The sequence below is a fragment of the Thermobia domestica genome, chromosome 9 (genome assembly GCF_964235325.1).
Source record: "Thermobia domestica chromosome 9, izTheDome1.hap1.1, whole genome shotgun sequence".
NCBI lineage: Eukaryota > Metazoa > Arthropoda > Insecta > Zygentoma > Lepismatidae > Thermobia > Thermobia domestica.
The window spans coordinates 161,319,207-161,341,020 of record NC_137462.1 but is presented as its reverse complement, the minus strand read 5'-3'; the positions used below and the strand labels follow the sequence as shown (position 1 = coordinate 161,341,020).

Sequence of the window (21,814 nt, the reverse complement as noted above, 5' to 3'; positions counted from 1 at the left end):
AAAAAGGAAAGTTTCTAGAATAAATTTGTCATTGCCTTTTTTTTAAAAAAATCATTCATATTGTATATGCGTTTAAAATTTTCCACACGCTCTTAAATTTTCTACACTACGGAGTCTATCAGTGCATATTCTTACTTTGCATTACTGATTTTTAAATTGATTTCGTTGTTCCCAGTGAAAGAAAAACTACAGAAATTAATACAATTGTCATGTGTGTCTACAATGAAAAGTTGATCACATGTCTTTCTTTTAGTTGTATTAATATTATTATTTAAAATACTGAGTTACAAGATCACTTTCCGAAGTAGATAAACATTCTGTTTTCGCAGGAGATTTAAATATACAATACGTATACCGTAATACAATTTATACGTATAATGTAAGATTAATTCCCATCACTCCTTAATAGGGAAACGATTAGTTACTAAATTAATCAATGACATCTTATTACATTAATAATGAAGCCAAGTAATTTAACAATATATGTACCTATTAAAAGCATCGAAAGCATGATTTAAATGTTCTGAACTCGTATCAGTTTAACTTCCGTGATAACAAAAATAGTACGAAAACAAGAAACAGACTTTTTTCGTAAGGTATTGTATGCAAATAAATAAGATCATTTGTCATTTGAATTTGAAAACTGTTTCAAAAATAATGTTAAGTGGTATTAAGCTCTTTGGATTCACAGGGATGATCTGCGGCTATTGTCACCTACTGTTTTGATTTACCAGGTCCAGTGTGTGTTAGTACGCTGTTCAGCAAGTTAATCTTTCTCAATCAGAGGTAAATGGTGGGATGATACAGTTATTAGTGGTACTTATATGTATTTTTCCTGGAACTTGCAAGGAATCTTATTGGTAAGATCTGAAACGAGGGAAGACTTTAAAACATCTGAATGTAAATAAACTTCAACTAAGAAATATATGTTCAAAAATAATCAAACGGCTCACTGCATTGGTATACTATTGAACTTCGATTTTGCGCTTTCTGGTTGGTCTGCTAGTGAGCACCTAGTGATAAAATTGCTATTTCTACGCATTCCTTATACTTTACGTAAGTAAGAGATTTTTAGCTATTATTGATAAAAGTACTCCAATATGTGGATAGGGCTAAACTCTTATTTTCATTCATCAATCACGCTAGAACATTTTTGCTTAACAATCTGTTTTATTTTCACACTGAACGTTCTTTACACTTTGTGATAAAAGTATGTGTAGGACTAGGTCTGGTATTAGTGAAATCTTGTATAGTTCTGTCTTGATTCTTGTGTTATTCTCTTTGAAGTATATACGTATTACATGTCACAGTACTTATTTGTATATAATATCGTTGAGTTTTGTTACCTACATAAGTCCACTATTTGTTAAACCTAGCGCTTAAAAGAAATGGTTAGTTACACTGATGAAATCCAAAATATTTTGTAGGTTGGAGACTTCATATATGTCGCGGGTCAAATTGCACTTGTTCCTGGGACAATGCAGCTAATCGAAGGGGGAGTTCGAAGGCAGTGCGGGTTGTCCCTAAGGCATGTGGAGAGAATTATTAAGGCTATTGATTCAAAGACTGAGCTACGAGATGTTGTTCAGGTATGAAACCTAAGTTTTTTTCCAAGCATAATACTAGGGAAGTAAGAAAGTTCGTGCGCTTTTTAATCACTCCCGCGTTCATTTGGCTGCTGCGGCGACATCTGTCGCCGTAGCATGAAATATTTGACTGTTTGGGAAAGCTCATTCATTGACGCATCAGCCACGGTGAATACAACAACGCATTTGTTAGTGTGGTGTGTAAAAATTGCTCGTGATCATGTCAGTGTCAAATGAAGTTCTTAGAGCTTGTTTGCTTTACGAGTTTAAATTGGGGACAAATGGTGCAGAAGCAGCTAGAAAAATATGTGTTACGTTCGGAGAGGGTGTAATAAGTAAACGTACAGCACAAAAAATGGTTCCAGACCTTTTCAACTGGTGACGAGACCTTGCAAGATAAGCCTCGCTCTGGGAGGCCTAAATCAGTGGATAAGGACTACCTGAAGGCCGCTATTGAAGATGATTCCAGTCAAACATGTGAGGAACTTGCTCACCGATTCGAGGTAAGCAGGGAAAGAATTCGGGTAAGTCTGCATCAGTTGGGGAAGACCTGGAAACTGGGTCAATGGGTCCCTCACCAGCTGACCGCTACGATCCAAGTTCTAAGACTGAATATCTGTTCATCTTTGTTGACGAGACACAAAATCTGTCCAATTTTAGATCGTATATTAACTTGTGACGAGAAGTGGGTCATGTATGACAATAAAAAACGGTCATACCATTGGCTATTACCGAATGATCCGAAGCCTTTGACTGCCAAACCGAACATCCATCAACGCAAGGTTTTGCTCTGTGTTTGGTGGACTACAAACCGTATCGTGCACTACGAATTCTTGGAACGTGGTAAGACAATTACCAAAGATGTGTACTCATCACAACTGAAAATGGTAGCCACCAAACTGACCCAGAAACAGCCAGCACTAGTGAACAGAAGAGGTGTGCTCTATCACCAGGATAACGCGCGCCCTCACACCGTAAAACAGACGCTGGAGGTAATCTCAGAACTTGGTTGGGAGCTTCTACCTCATCCTCCCTACTCCCCAGATGTCACCCCTTCCGATTACCATTTATTCTTGGCCATGGACAACTTTATGCGTGGCAGGTAGTTCAAGACTGAACAAGACGTCAAAAATGCAGTTGTTGAGTTTTTCGAGTCTCGGGAACAAATATTCTACAAAACTGACATTTACAAGCTTGTTGGGCGCCGGGAGAAGGTTGTAGAAGCAAATAGAGGCTATTTTGCCGAATAAATAAACCATTAAATCCCTGTAATTGACAGTTTTCTTTCATAGTATAAAAGCGCACGAACTTTCTTGCTTCCCTGGTATATATCTGGTAGTCTAAAAAGTAGCAAACTTTTTGCGCATGAGATGTCAGAAATCGCAAGATATACAGCTTGTTTATTAAACTCAAATGCAAATTACCCGTATGGGCCGCTAAAATTAGTACAATACATATTGAGCCATGTAGAACTTTGCATTTAAATGAGTTTTACATGAATACCGAGGGGACACTTCACGAATGTACCTTGTCAGATTAGTTAAAATGTTTTTGTTCTGAATCTCTGCAACATAAAATATCTAAGAGAATAATTGATGTGTAAAGGGAAAAGGGCAAATACAATCCCTATTTACCATCACCTTAGTAGTTCCATTGTAGTTTTTAGTCATAAGGTATTTTATTGGTAGGCATATCATTGTTACGAAGATTGCTTAATGCATTAACTATAGATAAATTTGTTTGTTTTGAAGGGTATTTGCTATGTAACGCATCCCTCACACGTTGCTGAGGCCCGCGATGAGTGGGAGAAGAGGACAAATAATGCCATAATGGATTACTTAGTAGTTTCGAATCTTCCGCGAGGTGCTCTTGTTGAATGGCATGTTTGGGCACATAGGCACAACACTAGGTTTGAATGTAAGTATGCAAGTTTAATATGTACATGGACAACTAGTTAAATAATAAATAGTTAAATAATGTAAAGAATATTAAAAAAAAAAAAAAAAACTTACTGAGTGTGACATTTCAGCTTATAAGTCTGTTGTAATTAAACAATACTTGTAGGAGTTTATTTTAAACTTTGTAATGGGCTTTGACTCAGCACGTAGTTAGTAAGTGCCTGTGGACAAATGATTTGAAAAAAGTTAACGTACAACGCAAGAAGTTCTGGATAACGACAACAAACTTTAATTGTTGTCCAGCACCATCAATAATAATAATCGAATGTCGAAGTTTCATTCTATTGATTTATGTTTACGTCCTTTGCCAGGAGCGAGAATAGAAGATTTTTTATTCGAATGCCAATATTCATTTTCATACTACCTATTCCTACTAAATACATTTCATTACAGTTAAGTTTTGATAATTCTAACAGCTGTGAGAGAAAATTCGACGTTTAATATGGTGTGTTAAACAATCTATAATAATTGGAAACATAGTGAGTATCTTTGAGGTTATTGATAACATTTCTTTTCAAGTGTTTACGTTATAACGAAACCTACAGTTTAAAGTGGGATCTAAAACACTGTAGTGCGAATCGAATCCGAAGTCTCGTACAGCAAAGACACACTCTAGCCACTACACTAGAAGAGACGGCTGTATTGCGGAAGCGTAGAGCTACTCTTTGTATTTAAAACGAAGTTACTTGTTTAGTTTCAAAAGCATATCATAAGCAATCCGAGAGTAGATTTATTTATAGAGTCAGCGTCCCAAGAATAAATTCCATCTCCTCTTATTCCTCTATTGAAATTGCTGTACAAAATTAAATCCCTGTAGTTTCTAAGTCTACCGAAGATCAACAATGAAAAATTCATCATCCATGTCATAATCACACAACTATGGGATTTCAAATTTATTTACTTTGTATTTACAGATGAAGAGACTGGCTACTGTATTGGGGATGACATTAGGGTTTCAATTCGACGACGTCGGAATTACGAAAATAATGTGTCTGCCATAGTGTGCTATGTTTCAAGAGGTAAGAAATTGTGTGTCCTATGATAATTTATAACCCGATTATTATATTTATATAAACGTTATAAATTACTTGGTAAAATTCGATGAAACTTATAAATACACACTGACCAGCCAGAACATTGACCACCTACCTAATATATGACATGTCCAACTTCGGCTCGCAGGACAACAGTAGTGCGGTTTGACATGGAAGCAATAAGACGTAGTAGGTGACAAGAGACATAGCATACCACATCTGCTCACGTAATTCAAGTAATACCTATAAATTCTGAATAGCAGGCAGCGAGCTCTGATCTGACATTCAGTTACATCCGAAGAGGCACGAGATTTCGCAATGCGCGATAAAACGAAATGCGTCAGAATTAAGTAATTTTCAGTTTCTTGTCATTTTATGATATTCTATGTGTATTTCCAATGGCTTCCCTTCCATATGTGCCCATATTTAGGACCTGCCCATATTTAGGAGCCATCATGGTGTCCTCCATAAGGATTTCCGAGCTCATGAATGACACGTAAATGTTTCCTAAATTAGAATTGAGCCACCACTGGTCTGTCCTCCTCCTGTGCAAATCTCGAGCAGCTGTTAGTCTGGAAGACGACTGATTGTAACTCAGCCATCGATGTGATGCAGTATCGTGATTCGTCGGAGCTTGCAACGTTGTGCCATTGCCGCGCGGTTAACATTTGTACACGTGTTGGATGTCGGCTACACTGACATATCTAACAGTGCACGATGAACTGTGTGCCCAGACACACCTGTGCTTTGCACCGTGTTCTACTGTACCAACCTCGAGAGTTTACGACGTCCGACATCTTTAATAAAATGTGACCGCCCCATGTGTTGTGGTTTAGTGCTAGCTTTACCGTCTTTTGCCCACCTTTGGAAGATACTAACCACGGCAGCTCGCATAAGTCGCTTTGTCTCCGAGATGATCGTTTCTAGCTATATGACCATCAAAATCTGGCCCGTATCAAATTCTGATATATCGCCGGCCTTTCCCATTCTATACACAAGCATCACTCTGAATGAGCAAGTGAGATCCCTGTCACCGTGTGGTGAGCGGTTATGCTATTCTCCGTGCCTCTCGCATCAGCCTAACGACTTCGTTTAAAAAGTAGAGATGGCCATAATACTTTGATAATATTTTGGCTGGTCAATATATCTACATTAGTCCTCTTATCAAATGTACACTCATGTCCAAAATTATTGTCGCATGTCTATAAATATGTTGTTGTAGAAATATAATTTGATAACGAATTCGCCCGGTATTTCTTATAATGTTACTGTGTGTATAGTCGGCAAAGATATCAATGTGGCAAATTTCATGTCAAAAGAGCAGTAAATAAGAACAATAAAGCGAAAATAAAACTTTCTTGTTCATTTAGCAACATTTTGTTTTACTCACTAATTTTCGTATTTATAATTCTTTTCCTATGAAATTTACCACAAATATACATTTCCCGATTACACACGTAGTATCAGTATTAAAAGTACTCTGCAAAATCATTAAGACAGTTATAGATATGCGACAATCATTTTGGGCATGAGTGTACATCCGTGGACTCTTTGTCAATGCAAGTGTGGAAGTGATCTCATTCTTTTTGTTAGGTCTTGGAAGAAACATATTTCGATGTTGGCACTCTCGAAAATGTTGCCGTCTTGATATTGGGATTCTGGAATGTGTCCATCTCGCAGAAACTGGACAGATGGCAGCACATCATTATTCAGAATGGACACGTAATCTACAGCCTTCATTCGGTTGAGCACCTCTATCAAGGGACCCACATCAACATTCGAAATACACCCCCACAACATGACACTAGACCTCTCCCTTCTGTACAACCCTTTGCACACACTCAGCTTTATAGGCTTTTCCGGGTCCCGCGTTACGCTGGAGCGGCCGTTACTGGAATAGAGGCAAAATCCAGGATTCGTCTGACCAAGAGGATGCGTCGCCATTGGTCTCTAGTCCAATGGCGGTGATCCCTCTCCCACGACAGATAACTTTTCTTCTGTGTTGCATTCAGTCTGGAGCGTGCTCTTAAACGAGATTGAATATGCCTACACTATGGAGTTCTTGTCGCAGTATTCGCTCAGAGACTTGACGACTGGATCCTGCAGCAGTTCCTGCCGGGTTTGGAACCGTTGACGTCGCTAATCTCCCCCAGACATTTACGGTCGCACTCGGACATGATGGGTTTCTGCCACTGTTGCTCCGAGAGGATTGAGTTCTACCAGACGTCCTCCACTCTGCATGGACAGTATTGACCGTGGATTCGAACACGCCAATGAACTGTGCCACCTCGCGGAAGGTATGCCCATGTTCACTCCCGAAGATAATAGTTCCCTTTTGCCACTCAGTCACATCCCTTCTTGACACTTCGTAGTATTTTGTCCGAGGTGCTTATATATATGCACCAAAAACATGGAAAATAGGCAACCAAATGGGTACGTAATTCAAGAAATAAGTAGTAAAATATGCACTGAAATCTAAGTAATGATATACAAATAGACTGAAATGAAGTCATAAATAATGTTCAGATAATCCAGAGCTACGACTAATCATTGTAGAGAAATCTTTTAAAGAAAGAAGCATGGCATTATTTCTAAGTTCAATGTAATAAAGAAGATGCAGTGAATTGAAATCTTTAACAAGGTGTCTACTGGTCATGAAAGTCATGAAAAAGTCATATATTTTGCTTAGTGGTCATGAAAGCCATGAAAAAGTCCTTTATTTACCCAACTGGTCATGAAAATCTGAAATCTCAGAGTATATTTTTATACTTCATACTTTTATACCTCATACTGCATGTACTGAAACAGTTGTATCAGGTCAGTAATCGTGAGAATTTCCCCCACCAGTTAGTGCTGGCTAACTGGTACTTTACTGTCTTCCTAGCTGCTCCCCATTTCATCTTCTAGTCTCTGTAATATAGTAACAACTTTTTACTGTCCAACTTTCTGATCTACTATTTCTTTACTTCTAAGAAATGTAAATTGTGTATTTTTGGGCCTTTAGACTTATGCAAATAATATTATTCGTTTGAGTTTGCAGATTTTAAATTTGATGACCTATTTTTTAAAAACGAATTTCTTTTATAATTTTTGTCTTTGAGCAGTTCTCTGAGTGCTTAATTTCAGACAAATTTCTGCTAGATGGATAATTATACTCAGAATTAAAACTTCAAATACAGTATAGAGTGATTCACTGGTAAGAGCAGGCCCGTATTTAGGTAAGTGCTATTCTGTGCTCGAGCACAAGGCGGCAGAATTTTAGATTCTTTCTTTAAGATTCACAATAAGTGATATTTAAGACTAGCAACCCGCATAGTTCCGATGCACCACTGATGGTAGGGGTTTATTATTACTAATGGTAAATTTTTATCGCCATAGTCTGAAAATTTGAACAAAAAGGTCATGAAAAGTCATGAAAAAGTCATGAATTTACTTTCTGGTATTCCAGTAGACACCCTGTTTAACACCCCGCAGTTATGTTTGGGCTAAATGATCGAAATGGGAATCCCTGGAACCAGAGATAGGCGCAATGTCATTAAACCTTAGTGTTTCTTACGAAGAAGGGACGTAAATCAGAACAGAATCAGTCACTCTTTGTTGAGACATTCTTTCTATGTATTTTTCTTGAAATCAACAGAAACCATTTTCAAACAAGAGCTGAAATCCTAATTTGAAGAAATTGCAAAGTATATGTACACTATTCTGCATTTTAATCAGCATAACAATTAAACAAAATAGGGAAAATAAATGTTGCTTAAATTGAAGCAAATACTCTGGAAATGAACTTAAACACGTTCACATACATGTAGGGGAAAGTAGTACACAGTGGATCAGAAGGCGTTATTCATTTGTTTATTGCACAAATTCAACTAGAGCATGCCAGTTATTCTGTTTTCAGATTACACACTTATTAACGAAATGTCAACAACTGTGGATGCTTCTAACTTGTGGTGAAGTGAAATATCTGTTTTCCTCGTGCTAAAGTAAAAAATTAAGTAACAGAAGTGAATGCTCTGACTTTGTGATTTATCTTGTAATTTAGAATATCATGGGCATGGGAAGTAGGTAAGAATGTATTTGTAATATAGCATTGTTTATTTTGTTCTTCTACTTTAATAGTTCCTTGGCGTGGGAAATTGTTTGGGTTGACAGCAACAAGTACACAGTGGATCACATCGGTGTGGTACACAGTGGACCGATCCACTCTGTACCTCATTGTGTTTAGAGAAGTTCATGTATTTGGCATACTCATTTAGAAACACATCATAATATTGGGATCTTACGGAACTTTTACTATCATGTTACAGATGAATGGTTTGACCACGAGGAAATACACGCAAGGCAACATAAAAGACATCTCAATGAGAGAAGCAGTGCAATTAGTGGTAGAGCAGTGATATTCTATTAGACGTGTTGGTAAATTCAAGAACATTGATTACAGAACTTTGAACAGACATGTCAAAAAGTAAAAAAGTACCAGGTGACAATGCTAAAATGAAGCCAAATTATTCTGTACGACAAATTTTCTTTTCAGAGTTGGAGCATTTATTTCCGAAATATATAAAAATGTGCAACAAAATATGTTAGTCTACCGTGCCCATGAGGCATTTGGAGTATGAAATTGCCAAGAACAACAATATATCGATACCTGTTTCTTGGGAAAAAAGCAAAATTTCAGGTCTAGAGTGAATCGTTATAAAGATGTTAGTATTAGAAACCCCGAAGATGTGTTGGAAAGCGTCTATCTTGGACTCTCAAGATTATTGTCATTCAACAAACACAATATTTAGGCATTCTTTAGTAATTTATGTAATTTATCTACGAAATATCCAAAATTCTGTAGCCTTTCACGTATTTCCAACTTAAACATGAACTTGAACAGTTCAGATATCCAAGAAAGTAATAGCAGAAAAAGAAGCCAAGCAATTACAATCTATGCACGAGTGGCGAAAATGAGGTCCTCGTTATGACGTGTGAGCATCATTTATATTTTTGCCACCAGCTATGTTTTTTTCCCAGGAAATATTTTAAACAGCATGTGATCAGTGAGGCATCGCCTAACCCACTTAGTTTGAAAACTTCATTAGGATGGATGAATGAAAAATTGTTACTTTTTTTAGCAATAAAATACAACCAGTTGGATGTGCCCATTTTCGTACCATTGAAAGCATATTAAAATGCAGCTGTGGATACTTGATTGTTACAAAACTCAAGAGTACCCATGTCAATATACGAAGCAGCTCAATCTTGGGAGTAGTATTTGCACGAGCAGTGATTCCAACCAACATCAAAGCAGGTTTTAGAAAGACAGGAATGTTTCCTTACAATCAAAATGTATTTACAGACAATGGTTTTTTTTTACGCTGTATGTACGCAAAAACAGATAGAAGACCAAATCAATGTACCTTCCTTAAGCAACAATCCTTTAATTCAAGAAGTAGAGAATGTAGATGCAGATTCAAAAGAAAATGCTTTCCAGAAAGAAGAACTTAAACAGTGTTTTTGTGTCACCTCAAGAAACATAGTAGAAAGAAAGGCAGAAGCTGTTTCTTCACACACTCCGGAAAGAGTCAAACGTTTTGAAGGCAAAGCCAGTAAATAAAGGGAGTCCAAATTCAGCAGCAATCTAAAACAAAAAGGATAAAAGAAAGATGTTCCGTCCGGAAGAAAGTGAAAGAAAATCGTAGTTCAACGGAGAATGACGATTTTCATCCAATTGTATTATAAGATTCTTCAGATGATGATGATACTTTAGAAAACGAAATCTTCTAGTTTGTCACACGATTATGTCCCTCAGCCTAAGGAAGACGGTCGATGTTACTTTAGAGACAGAAACTACTACTTATGATGATTTGAAACAGAGTCAAAGAGAAGTCCAACCTGGTGATTACGTTCTTGTAAGATTTCTTCCACGGACACATTACATTGGTCAAATTACGACTAGGAAAAACAGTGAAAATGATTTTAGATTTCGTTTCTAAGAAGCGAGAAGATACCTGAAAGTTTCATTCAACCAAATAATCGAGATATTTCACTCATACACAATATTTGCATAGTAAGAGGGCTTCCAAAACCTCTTGACTAATAATTTGCATAATCAGACAAATTGAATCCAGTACAGAAAGTTAAATTCTCCATTCTTATAACAAATTGTTTATGCTATTGTGTATAATTACTTAAACTTCTAAATTTACTAATCCGAAACCAATGAGTGTACAAGATATCAACTTAATTCTCTAAAACGTTTGTTTTATAAGAGTAGTTTGTATTATTTATTTTGGTAATCAATTCCTGAAATTAATAGTATGCTATTAAGATCTTGTAATACTTCAGTTCTAACTTTTATTTAGAATTTTAAAATGTATTTTGTATTGTGAGTAATAGTACAGATTTTGACAATAATGCTTACAATTTTATGTAGATTTGGAGATTTTCAAATGATGGGGACCTTTATCATACGTTTCTATTCATTACTTTCAATACATTGTTCCTTTGATCCACTGTGTACGCACATATCATCCACTGTGTACGATGGTGGTACACAGTGAATCACTTTACAAGCATTAGCGTTAACTGTAACTGTAAGATACACAGCAGCGCTACAAATTAATAAATTACTTACGAATGTAGCGGAGACATGTGCCCATGTTCTACACTAAACAAATTCCAGTAATACTTACATTAAACGGATTTATGCTGAAAGTTTTAAAAATTGATCCACTGTGTACTACCTTCCCCTATATAGATATACAACCTCTGACAATAAAGTTCGGTGAACGAAGTCGCTGTGCTCGACCTGGCTACACTGGTGCAACGAAACACTGCACACGAGTAGCGATAGGTGCCGCCATTGTACACCCACCGTTGTTCAGTTGTGAGTCAACTGTGGTCTGTGTGAGACGCGTTATACCAAGTAAGTGTTAGTGTTCCCGCTTCCAAACTGATAACAGTAAAATGAACGAACAAAGAATCAATTTGAAGTTTTGTTTTAAGCTTCACAAGACACTGAAAGAAACCCGTGATATGCTGGTACGGGTTTATGAAGATCAAGCAGTGTCCTTGAAGTGTGTTTACAAGTGGTTCGGCCGTTTTCGAGAAGGGCGGGATAGTGTTTCTGATAACCACCGTAGCTGAAGGCCATCAGGTTCTCGCACAAACGAAAACATTGAAAAGTTGAGGACATTAATCACAAACGATCGCCGATTAACTGTGCGAATGATTGCTAAGGAATTGAACATTAGCCGTGAATCAGCGAGACTTATCCTCACGAATGATTTAGGGAAAAGGAAAACTTATTATCGACTCGTGCCACATTACTTGACTGATGACCAGAAGCATGCACGTGTGCTTGCTTCCCTCACATGATTTTATCGCTATGGCGGATGAAAAGCCAAATTTCTTGAACTGTATTGTTGCTGAGGATGAATCATGGTGTGTGTGTGAGGTACGATTCGAAACAAAACACTAAAGCATGAAATGGCGTTCTCCTGCATCACCTCGTCTGAAAAAGGTCAAAGCAGAAAAATCACGCATCAAGAATATGCTAATCACCTTTTTTGACAGTAATGGTATAATCCACAAGGAATTTCTACCAGAGGGTAAAACATTGAATGCTGCTACGTACGTTGAAAGTTTGAGACGTTTCATTAAACGTGTACAAAGAGTACGACCTCAGAACAAGGTTCATAGTTTCTGGTTCACGACAATGCTCGCCCTCACACAGCCAATATCGTCAGACAATTCCTGGCCCAAAAGTGGGTGGTGCAAATTGACCATCCACCATCCAGATCTGAATCATCCCGATTTCTTCCTGTTCCAACACCTCAAACTCGCGTTGAAAGGAAAGAGATTTGACGATATTCCAGACATCCAACGAAACGTGACGATGCTCCTGAGCACCATCCCGAAAGAAGACTTCTCAGAAAGTTTCCAGGACATGTACAGCGTTGCATAGCTGCAGGAGGGGACTATTTCGAAGGACAGTAAAATAAGTTTCATTCATATTGTATCTGCTGTCTGTTTACGGGATCATTCACCGAACTTTATTGTCAGAGGTTGTAGATATATAGGTACATGTGTTTTGCCTAACATGTGATCTCTAGTCAACATTCTAGTACAATATTCAATTATGGTCAGCAACGATACACAACCACCTTCTCAGCAATTATCAAATTGTTTATAAAATATGAAGTTGTGATTGAATAATGTTCCAGCTTTTTTTTTTTTCCTTCTCCTTTAATAATCTTTTTATTTCTTGCTTTCCAGGCTCTGATAGCGGAAGCAAAGTAACTGAAGAAACTTTGACTGAAGTTCTTAGTTATATTTTATGTAAGTTGCTTCATGATGCAGACCCATCGTTAGTTTGTAGTTTTAAAGTGTTCTACAAAATGGAAGCGCTACGAGCGCAGCAGATCCAAGACGTGTTCAACCGCGCATGTGGATTTAATTTAATTCACTCGATTATTCCCGTGTGTCAGCTGCATAATAATGAAACATTTCTCTCGATATGTGGATTAAGGCATGAGTGAAATTAATTTGGTACAGTGTGTTTTGTTAGTCTCATTCCTGGAGGACGTTGTCTTTTGTCGGTCTCTTGTCAAGTTCGCTGTTGATGGCTATGGATATTTTTAACAACTGTTGCTCAATATCTTTCATAGGGGAAATAATATTTTATTTGTAGTATTTTTATCCTGAGTTTGTGATTCATTGTGGAATGTTATAAATAATGAATTTATATTACAAAATGATAAAAATTCTAAAAAATTGTACACATTGTGCATATTAATGGGATTGACAAGAGTTACTATAACATATATATGACCCCAATCGTAATTAAATGCAGAGAATCTTATATTACTGTACGTACGTTATTCCACTTTGATTCTGCTGTCTTAGGAGACATGGTGGCTCAGTGGTAGAGTGCGTACCTCTGATGCGTTTGGTCCCTGGCCAAGAAAGTTTGTGGTGGACAGCATCGTGTTCGTGGGTTTTCTCGGGGTGCTCCTGTTTCCTCCCACATTCTCATTCCATCCGTTCTTCCATCATCATTCACTTGACTTAATCATCCGTCTCCCTTAGTCTAACGGGCATAATTGTAGGACGTTACACTGAAATACTTCATTTTTTCTGCTGTTTTCTACTGTAGTATTGATGAACTACTTAAAAAAAATAACTATTTGAAAAGTGTCATACTAAAACTGAACAAAAAATATGGTAACACAGAAGGAAAATAAGACACAACGAAACTCCGACATTATTTTACAATATATCAGCGTTTGACGAAAGAAAAAAAAAAAAAAGACCCAAAGATGAAACATACCAATCGATGCATCTCATTGAGTTTAACAAAAATGTATGGATGAGTATAAATCCTCATGAGTAATTTTCGAGAAAATCGAGATAAACAATTTTTTTTTCTAAATTTAAAATTGATAATGTAACGTGTACGATAACCACGCTCATATTAAGATGAAACTGATAATGAAATATAGCCTCAGTAAGGTTTCTCAGTATGACACTAGCAAGACGACAGTACATAGTATGGTGAATGAGATATAGCTCAAAATTATCATTGGCTCTTAAACTACAATATTGTCCAAAGATGAGAAATACATCAGTGGATAGGTCACATCCAGGTGAATAAAATGAGATGCTTGAGAGTAAATTCTCTACGAAAGTTTTGGAGAAAATCCAAAAAAAAAAAAAAAAAAAAAACGAATTTTTATGGCACTGAAAAGTATGTCGTTCGTTGCCAATAATAATAGATAGTTTTTTTTTTTTTTTAATTTTTACTGGAACAAATTATTTATTTATATACTGTATATGTGTATATAAAGAATACAGTTAAGTATTACATTGTATCTGTTAGTTGTTCTAACGGTGACAGACACGCTCCTAACAGTGGCGCACTTACTAAGTACGAGGGCTGTTCGGAAAATAACCTCTGATTGATTAAAAAAGAAACACCAAAGTAAATACGAAGAATTTATTATATACATCTGAAAACTACTTGTTTGCTCTATTTTTCAACATAGTTTCCATATAAACATTCAAGCACTTATCATATCTCTGCACTAGCTTAGAAATTCCATCACCATAAAATCTTTCGCCTGTGCCTTGAGCTAGTCTGTGAACACAGTCCTGGAAATTTGTGCAAATTCATCGAAATGCTCAGAGATTGTGAAACTTAGATTTTCACGAACTCTTCCATCAATTTTCTGAACGAGTTCATCAGTGACTACTGATGGCCTGCCACTGCTGTCTTCGTCATGAATGTTTGTTCGTCCACTTTTAAATGAATGAACCATTCACGAACAACTTCCTTCATTCCTTCACTCATGACACTTGGTCCATATACGACACAAAGTTCCCGATGAATAGCTGCTGCCCAATATTGTTTTGCCACAAGAAAACGTGGAACAGCTCGCACCTTGCACTTGGTGGGGGATTTTCTATTGCAGCAACATTTTGAGACGCTACAAAAGTGGAACTAGTGATCAAACAACCTTCACTCTACCACGGCTGGATGCAGAGTGATTTACCGCTCACGTAGTACAAAGATGCTAGCGCTGCCCCCACTACTTCACGCACAGTGACCAATCGGAAGTTACTTTCCGAACGAGCCTCCTATAATATTGTGTCCGACGAAGATATGGGGGACAGTTTTATAGTATTATTTGCCGTTTGGATACAGTTTTCTTACCTTGTATTTAAAAAGAAATGTACGTTAGCAGGAAACCAAGGTTGAATAAAGTACGTGCAGAAAACGAATCGGTGTAAATTTATATTTATTACATGAATGTATTTAGCACACACATGTATATATTTGAATAAAATATTTTTTCCAATATTTGATTGATTATATAATAGTTGTAAATTTCGGATTTGAAAGATGTATGACTATATATGTGTGTGAGAGCAGAAAGATTTTCAGTTGATTGTTAATAAAAATTTTACACTACTAATAAAAGAAATATATATTAAGTATAAAACTATTGTAAATTTGGATGTAATAATTCATATTGTTGAGATCACGTTTTATAAGGGTTCACATTTTTTGTTTTTTAATTGTGTTGGTGCTAAGACAATGTATTGAAAATTAAACTGTCAATTGAATTATTGCTTTTATACATATATATATATATGTATGATTTCTCTATTTTCTTTTATGAATGTGCTTCGTACAAATAAGAAAGTATTTGACCTTGTAAAAATATTGAGTTCTTTTCGTCTCTTTTTAATGTTTGCACATATTAAACCACGAATGAATTGTTAGTGCCTTACGGTGGCAGTCATAAACTACAGGAGAAAATTGTTAAACGCTGTTACACAATTATCAAAAATAAAACTATAACTACTGAGTTTTTCATAAGAACTTTCTATGAAAAGGAATATTAATTTGCAGTAAAGGACTTCCTTGAGTTCTTTTGAATATATTGTATGTTGCAAGGTTTATTGCCTACGTACGAAAGCTTAAACTTTGATGTTGCAGTGTTGTCAGTGAATGTATATATGAAGTATAAGTAAAATGTGTACATATGATATGTTGGTGCTGAAGATATTATTAGAGAAACCTTTAGTTAATGACGTAAATATTAGTATTTTTTTTCTTTTTCTTTTTAATTGAGTCAAACTTCTCGTGTAAAGTATATAATGCAGTTGCAAATTATACTTCATTAGTTATGTTGTAAATAGGAAGCAACATGCAACATTAGGCATGAATAGATTACCTAGAAAAATTATTTTGTCACACGTTAACAGACTTTGAATGAAATTAAAACAGGTTTAATTTTATTATTTCTTTAAAGGAATTATAAATTAGTGGTGAAAATACTTCGCTGAGGTAGTTGCAAGAAAACATACAAAAGGGAACGTATAAGTTATGCCTTTTGACAGATAAAGATGTGCCGTCCAAACTCTTTTTAAGTAGAGAGAAAGAAAATTTACTGATAAACACTTAATTTATTGAAATCCCAATATACATATATAAACAGGGCAACAGTCATTTTGAATAAAATATAGAAGAAAAATGACACACAAAATGAATATGAAATAATGATTTTCTTAAACTTCGCTATAATGTCAGGTTGACCTTTTCCGAAAGAGAGAACTTTTATCCCGTATATTTTCGGGATACACAGCTACAAGCTTCTAAGAAATAGAAGCTAAGGAAGTGTTTTTGGGATTTTGTTCATTCTGCACTGAACAAGAACAGTGCTTTTCACAATACGAATTCACAACGAACTATGCTGAACGAAAAGTTTCTCAGAAAAAGGCACTGTTTAAACTTTATGATAGATAATTGTGCGCTTATCGGCGGCTTCTCCATATTCTCATGACTAGTGTTCTCACTTTTTAAACGGAGTTCAAGGTTCAAACCCTGCTGAGAGTACAGCTTCTCAGATATAAAGTCGAGTTCTTATTCAGATTCCATTTTTATAGTACTTGATGCTGTGCAAACACAATCTACAATTCTGTTCTTACTAAATTAAAACCCAAGAATACCTTTCTCAACGTGTATTCACCAATAGTGGTAAAACGGTAGGCCTAAAGAATAAGTTTGATACAGAAGGATCTCATACGAAATCGGTGAGCTTTCTTTTGCCTCTTACGTGTCATTTGTGAACAAGTATAAAGAGTATGATGTGGGTATTGCTGTTTTAATAGTTTAGATATGTAATAGGCAAATTAAAAGTAAAAAATTGAGCCATATACCATACCGAAATTAATGGGTTCCAATTTACTAAAGAAAATATAAATATGCATATTCGTTTTAACAAAATTAAACTTTTAATTCTCATCCGGTAAGAAATTTTGGAGATAAGTATTTAAGAAATGTAATTTAGCAGCATTGCGGAAGTTAGTTCGAAGAAAAAAGAAACTGTAAATACTATATAATGTTTATAACCAGAACAAATTCATAAATATGTTTTCTAAGTACAACAAAACAGTTTTCTTTGATTAAATCTTATAGAAAACTCAAGTATGGTATTTCTTACCGGAAAACTGTGCATTTATCTATTCTTATCACGTTCGCCATTTTTTCTTAATTTCAATTATCTTAATTGATTGTTATCGATTATTTATTTCCAAAATGAAATTACAATACTCTCAGAAATTCAATGATGATGAAATTCTCTTAACAATTGAATAAAGGACACACTATTTTTTTTTTTTTCGTGAAATGTTAATCAAAGAGTGTTTGTTACTCTAACGTAATGACAGTTTATTTTTTTCATTAGAAAAACAGTTGTATAGTTCCTATCAAATAATTCTTTTATGAAGTTTAGGCCCCTGAGCTCTTTGTTTCAGCAAAAAGAAGATTCACCAAAATTATTCATATTTTATTCTGTTGTAGTAATAAATGTGAAGTAAATGAACAAAATTGATATTTGACAAAGGATTCATAATTAAATACAGAAGGTTTGGGCAGTGTAGTGCGTAGCGTGTAGCTAAATCAACTAAATTCTTTTAATTTTAAAATATTTTAATATACATGTAATTAGAACAGCGAGAAAGTACTTTCCAGTAAAAATTGTCGTGCTAGAGAAGCGTCAAGACCATTAAAGAAAAGAAAAGTGCAAAACCTATTAGAAATACTTGAAAATGAATTAAAAGGTTATGTTACCCAATGCAAGCTTTTTTCATTTGGGGAGGGGTCTCTCTTGTGTACGCCTTTAGTAGTACAGAGCTAGGACGTTTCTTCGGGATGCTTGTTTTAACGTTCTACTACGCCGTATTATTCACGTACGCTAAACGCCAGTGCCTTTGATTGTTAGTTTTCAGTTAGAGAATGTTTTGTGATATATCACGGCATGGATTGTGTGTACGATCTTTGTATGTAAAGGAATTTGAGTTGCCATATTTTGTTCTCAAGAAGAATGTAAATGTTCTTAGCAAATATATGCTGTATATGGAAACAGGTCTTACGCAATGTGAAGTCAATCCTAAACACACACACAAATTGAAAAAAGAAAAAAAAATATTTTTGTGACACTGGAGCTCAATATTTTTTTAGTCCCAATAGAAAAAAAATAGAAACGTAACAATAAAACTTTGATAGATATGTGATAGATTGAATATCATAGCAACGCACTATAGTATGTACAGCAGTTCTGCACACGTGTAAATGAATTCAAATCATGTGTCGTATAATTTCTAAATCGGAGAAGATTGCTAATCAAGTATCACAGAAATCTAAAATAAAAGCTTTATGTTGTGTTAAAATTGATGCACACTAGTTGGGAAGTAAAATGATACTCGTAGTTTTATTTTCGATATGATAGAATTTTAGAAGAAACATTAGTACTCTCACTGTGTGTAACATACGTTGTAAGAAAATTCAAAGGGTAGATACATTGAAAATGAAATTTGCTTTTTATAAGATGAGAAACTAAAACAGTTTATTTGTAGATTTTATAGATTGTTGGCATTCTGTAATTTATTTTATAATGTAAGTAAAGATATGTTCTCGATCTTCTAGCACGGGTCGTAGCATGTAGATATATAGCAGTGAAAAATACCATTTAAATGTGTATTTCTTGCTAGTCTGTATGTATATAATGTGTATGTGGATATGACTTTCATTTTGTAATATGTATAGCAATTTAAGTCATAATGATTAATTGATGATCGAATTGTGAGCGAGAACTATGTAAGTGTACAATTGTAAAAATATTTTTAAAAAATATGAACTATTAATTTTTCTTGAATATTAAATGCTTTTTCTCTTGCTATATAGGACTTGTACTATTTCAATGGTAATATGAAATCGAGTGATTCTATTTCATAACCAAAACTTCTAGTGAAAATATCATCATTTGTGATTTCTGATCGCAAACTCGTGTACGCAATGTTGGCGATAACCCTTGGTCATATTTCCTAACGGTAGTTCCTAAGGAAATATACAAGGACGAGTCAATAAACCTTAGTTCTGGCTAGTAATATTTTTCCGTATAGAAGTGTATTTACTTATCCACCAGCAGTGAAATTTATCTTATTTCTTTGCAGTGGTTGAACAGTTATGACCGACCAATCTTCATAAAAGTACTTTGTAAGTAGCATGCTGTAATCCGAACGCTATGATAAATGCATGGAAACCTGAAAGATGTGTACAGTCCGCAGCAAAAAACCTGCAACATGAGCATGTAAGTTTATTGTGAAACGACGAAGTCTTTTGCACCAAAATAAGTGTGCATGGGAGGACGCCGATGTTTCTCCTGACGTGATTCGTGCCACTTAGACGATATGTTGATTCCCTGCGCTGTTAGGCATAGTTTCACAATAAACTTATATGCTCATGTTGCAGGTTTTTTGCTGTGGACTACACAAAGAAGATAATATTAATGTCAATACCACTTGTAGATTGCTTTGACATTTCACAAGACTGACAAAATAAGCATCCTTGAGCAACTCAAAAACGGAAGACCTCAATCAGTAGTGATTCTGTCGACGTTGGATGAATTGATTCAAGATGAAAGGTGTACTTCCACATGTTTCATGATGAGAGCTTTACATTATTCCAAAGAGTGTCTTACCATGGTGATTTAATTTAGATGCAGAAAAATGTTTCCAATAGGTACCCGAACTCGTATAAAGGGACATAATTTAACACAAAATCTGCAGGACCTATGAGGAGTTTTTTAATTGCACAGGAGACTTGGTTAATGATGTGATTACAGATGCGAAACTTTGGTATATTTGTATGATTCTTATTTTAAATAACAGTTAGTGAAATGGCGCACGGCCACGAAGCATACCCAAAAACAGCGAGGTTATTGCAAGTCAGCTTTAAAAATCATGGTAACAATGTTTGAAACAAAAGATAGTTGGTCCTGATTGGTTGCATGGAGAGAGGTGCAGCAGTAAACAGGAGAATTGAAAGATATTAGAAAACTAAATAATGCAATTCGAAAACTAAAGAAAATAATAATAAAACTAATATGTACAATATAATACGACAGTTCAAACTTAAAACTGTCCATCTCATTTAAATTAAATTGTCTTCCTAAGGCTAAAGGGCATAATCGTTGGACGTTAAACAAAGATTTCATTTTCTCACTCAAATTCAAGTTGGGGCTACTTCGGGTCTGTATGCTTGGTACAATAATAATATTCACTAAAGTTCCCCGTCTTTTTTTTTTTTTTTTCTTCACAAGAAGCCTTTGAGCTGCTTCGCGGAACTCGAAAAAAAAAAAAAGTTTTAACAAATGCATACATGAAGTTAAGAAAAAAGAAATGTTCAAAATGTCGCGAAATCGATGTACTAACAATAATGTAACGGTATGCAAAGCACTAAGAGCCAGATTTGCTGTTTGTATGCTCAGGGTTTTTAGTATAACTCATTCAGACGACAAGGGGACTCGCTAAGAAACTGGGTAAACTAACTGAATGTCCCATGATCGATATTGAAATGTGGCCAATGTGTGTGTTGATATCAACATGTACCTAATGGACAAACGTCAACATGTCCCTCTACTGCTGGGACACTGTCCCACGTGCGAAAACTAGGATAATAACGTTGTACATTCTGCTATTACATCTGGTGCACTTTTTGGTAGAAAGTAACTAGAACACGGTTGTATCAATGTCCCTCTTTGTTTGGGACATTGTCCCACCGTCGACACATATGGAAAGAAATCTCTAAATCCATGGTTCAAATTCTGATAGAGCGTGAAAATAACAAACTTATGTCACACGTCTTTTGGGACATATGACGTTCTCGAAATATAGAAAAATACCTCCAGAAATTCGTATCTTACACAGTGCACATGCCAAGACAAAGACGAAAATGAACCAATTTCGTACATGTAACACTACTGCTGGAACACCATACATATGGAAAATTAAACGACATGAGAAATAGGAATAAACGTCTTAAAGCTCTGATTGTTTACAACTGTGCAGTAGGAATAAAATGAAACACACGAGCATGTTGGGAGGCTGTACAAGAGCGCTTGCCAAACAAAGTGGGTACTCCTCAAAGAAATGAATACAGAGGAAAAGAGGCTCCCTCGAAGCCTGAGGGCTAGAGCGCTCGCTTTCGCTCGCGTGGTCGCAGTTTCCAATCCTACTGGTAGCCCACAGCCTCAGATTCAAGACCCGAGTAGTTATTTTCCTATTTTTCGCACGTGAGACGGTGTCCCAGCAGTAGTGGGACATGTTGACATTTGTCCATTAGCTACATGTTGATATCAACACACACATTGGCCACATTTCAATATCGATCATGGGACAT

General features: G+C 35.7%; 1 protein-coding gene across 3 annotated transcripts in view; it reads left to right on the top strand.

Moving 5' to 3' along the window:
- The window catches only part of LOC145695150 (uncharacterized), a 63,594-nt gene extending 44,281 nt beyond the window's left edge, over window positions 1–19,313 (top strand). For all 3 annotated transcript variants that reach the window (XM_081772089.1, XM_081772087.1, XM_081772088.1), the window contains exons 10-13: window positions 1,428–1,589; window positions 3,338–3,503; window positions 4,459–4,563; window positions 12,844–19,313. In XM_081772089.1, the coding sequence (XP_081628215.1) occupies window positions 1,428–1,589; window positions 3,338–3,503; window positions 4,459–4,563; window positions 12,844–13,106 (696 nt within the window). In that variant the 3' untranslated portion in view covers window positions 13,107–19,313. The remainder of the gene's footprint in view (window positions 1–1,427; window positions 1,590–3,337; window positions 3,504–4,458; window positions 4,564–12,843) is intronic.
- The last annotated feature ends 2,501 nt before the right edge of the window (window positions 19,314–21,814 follow it).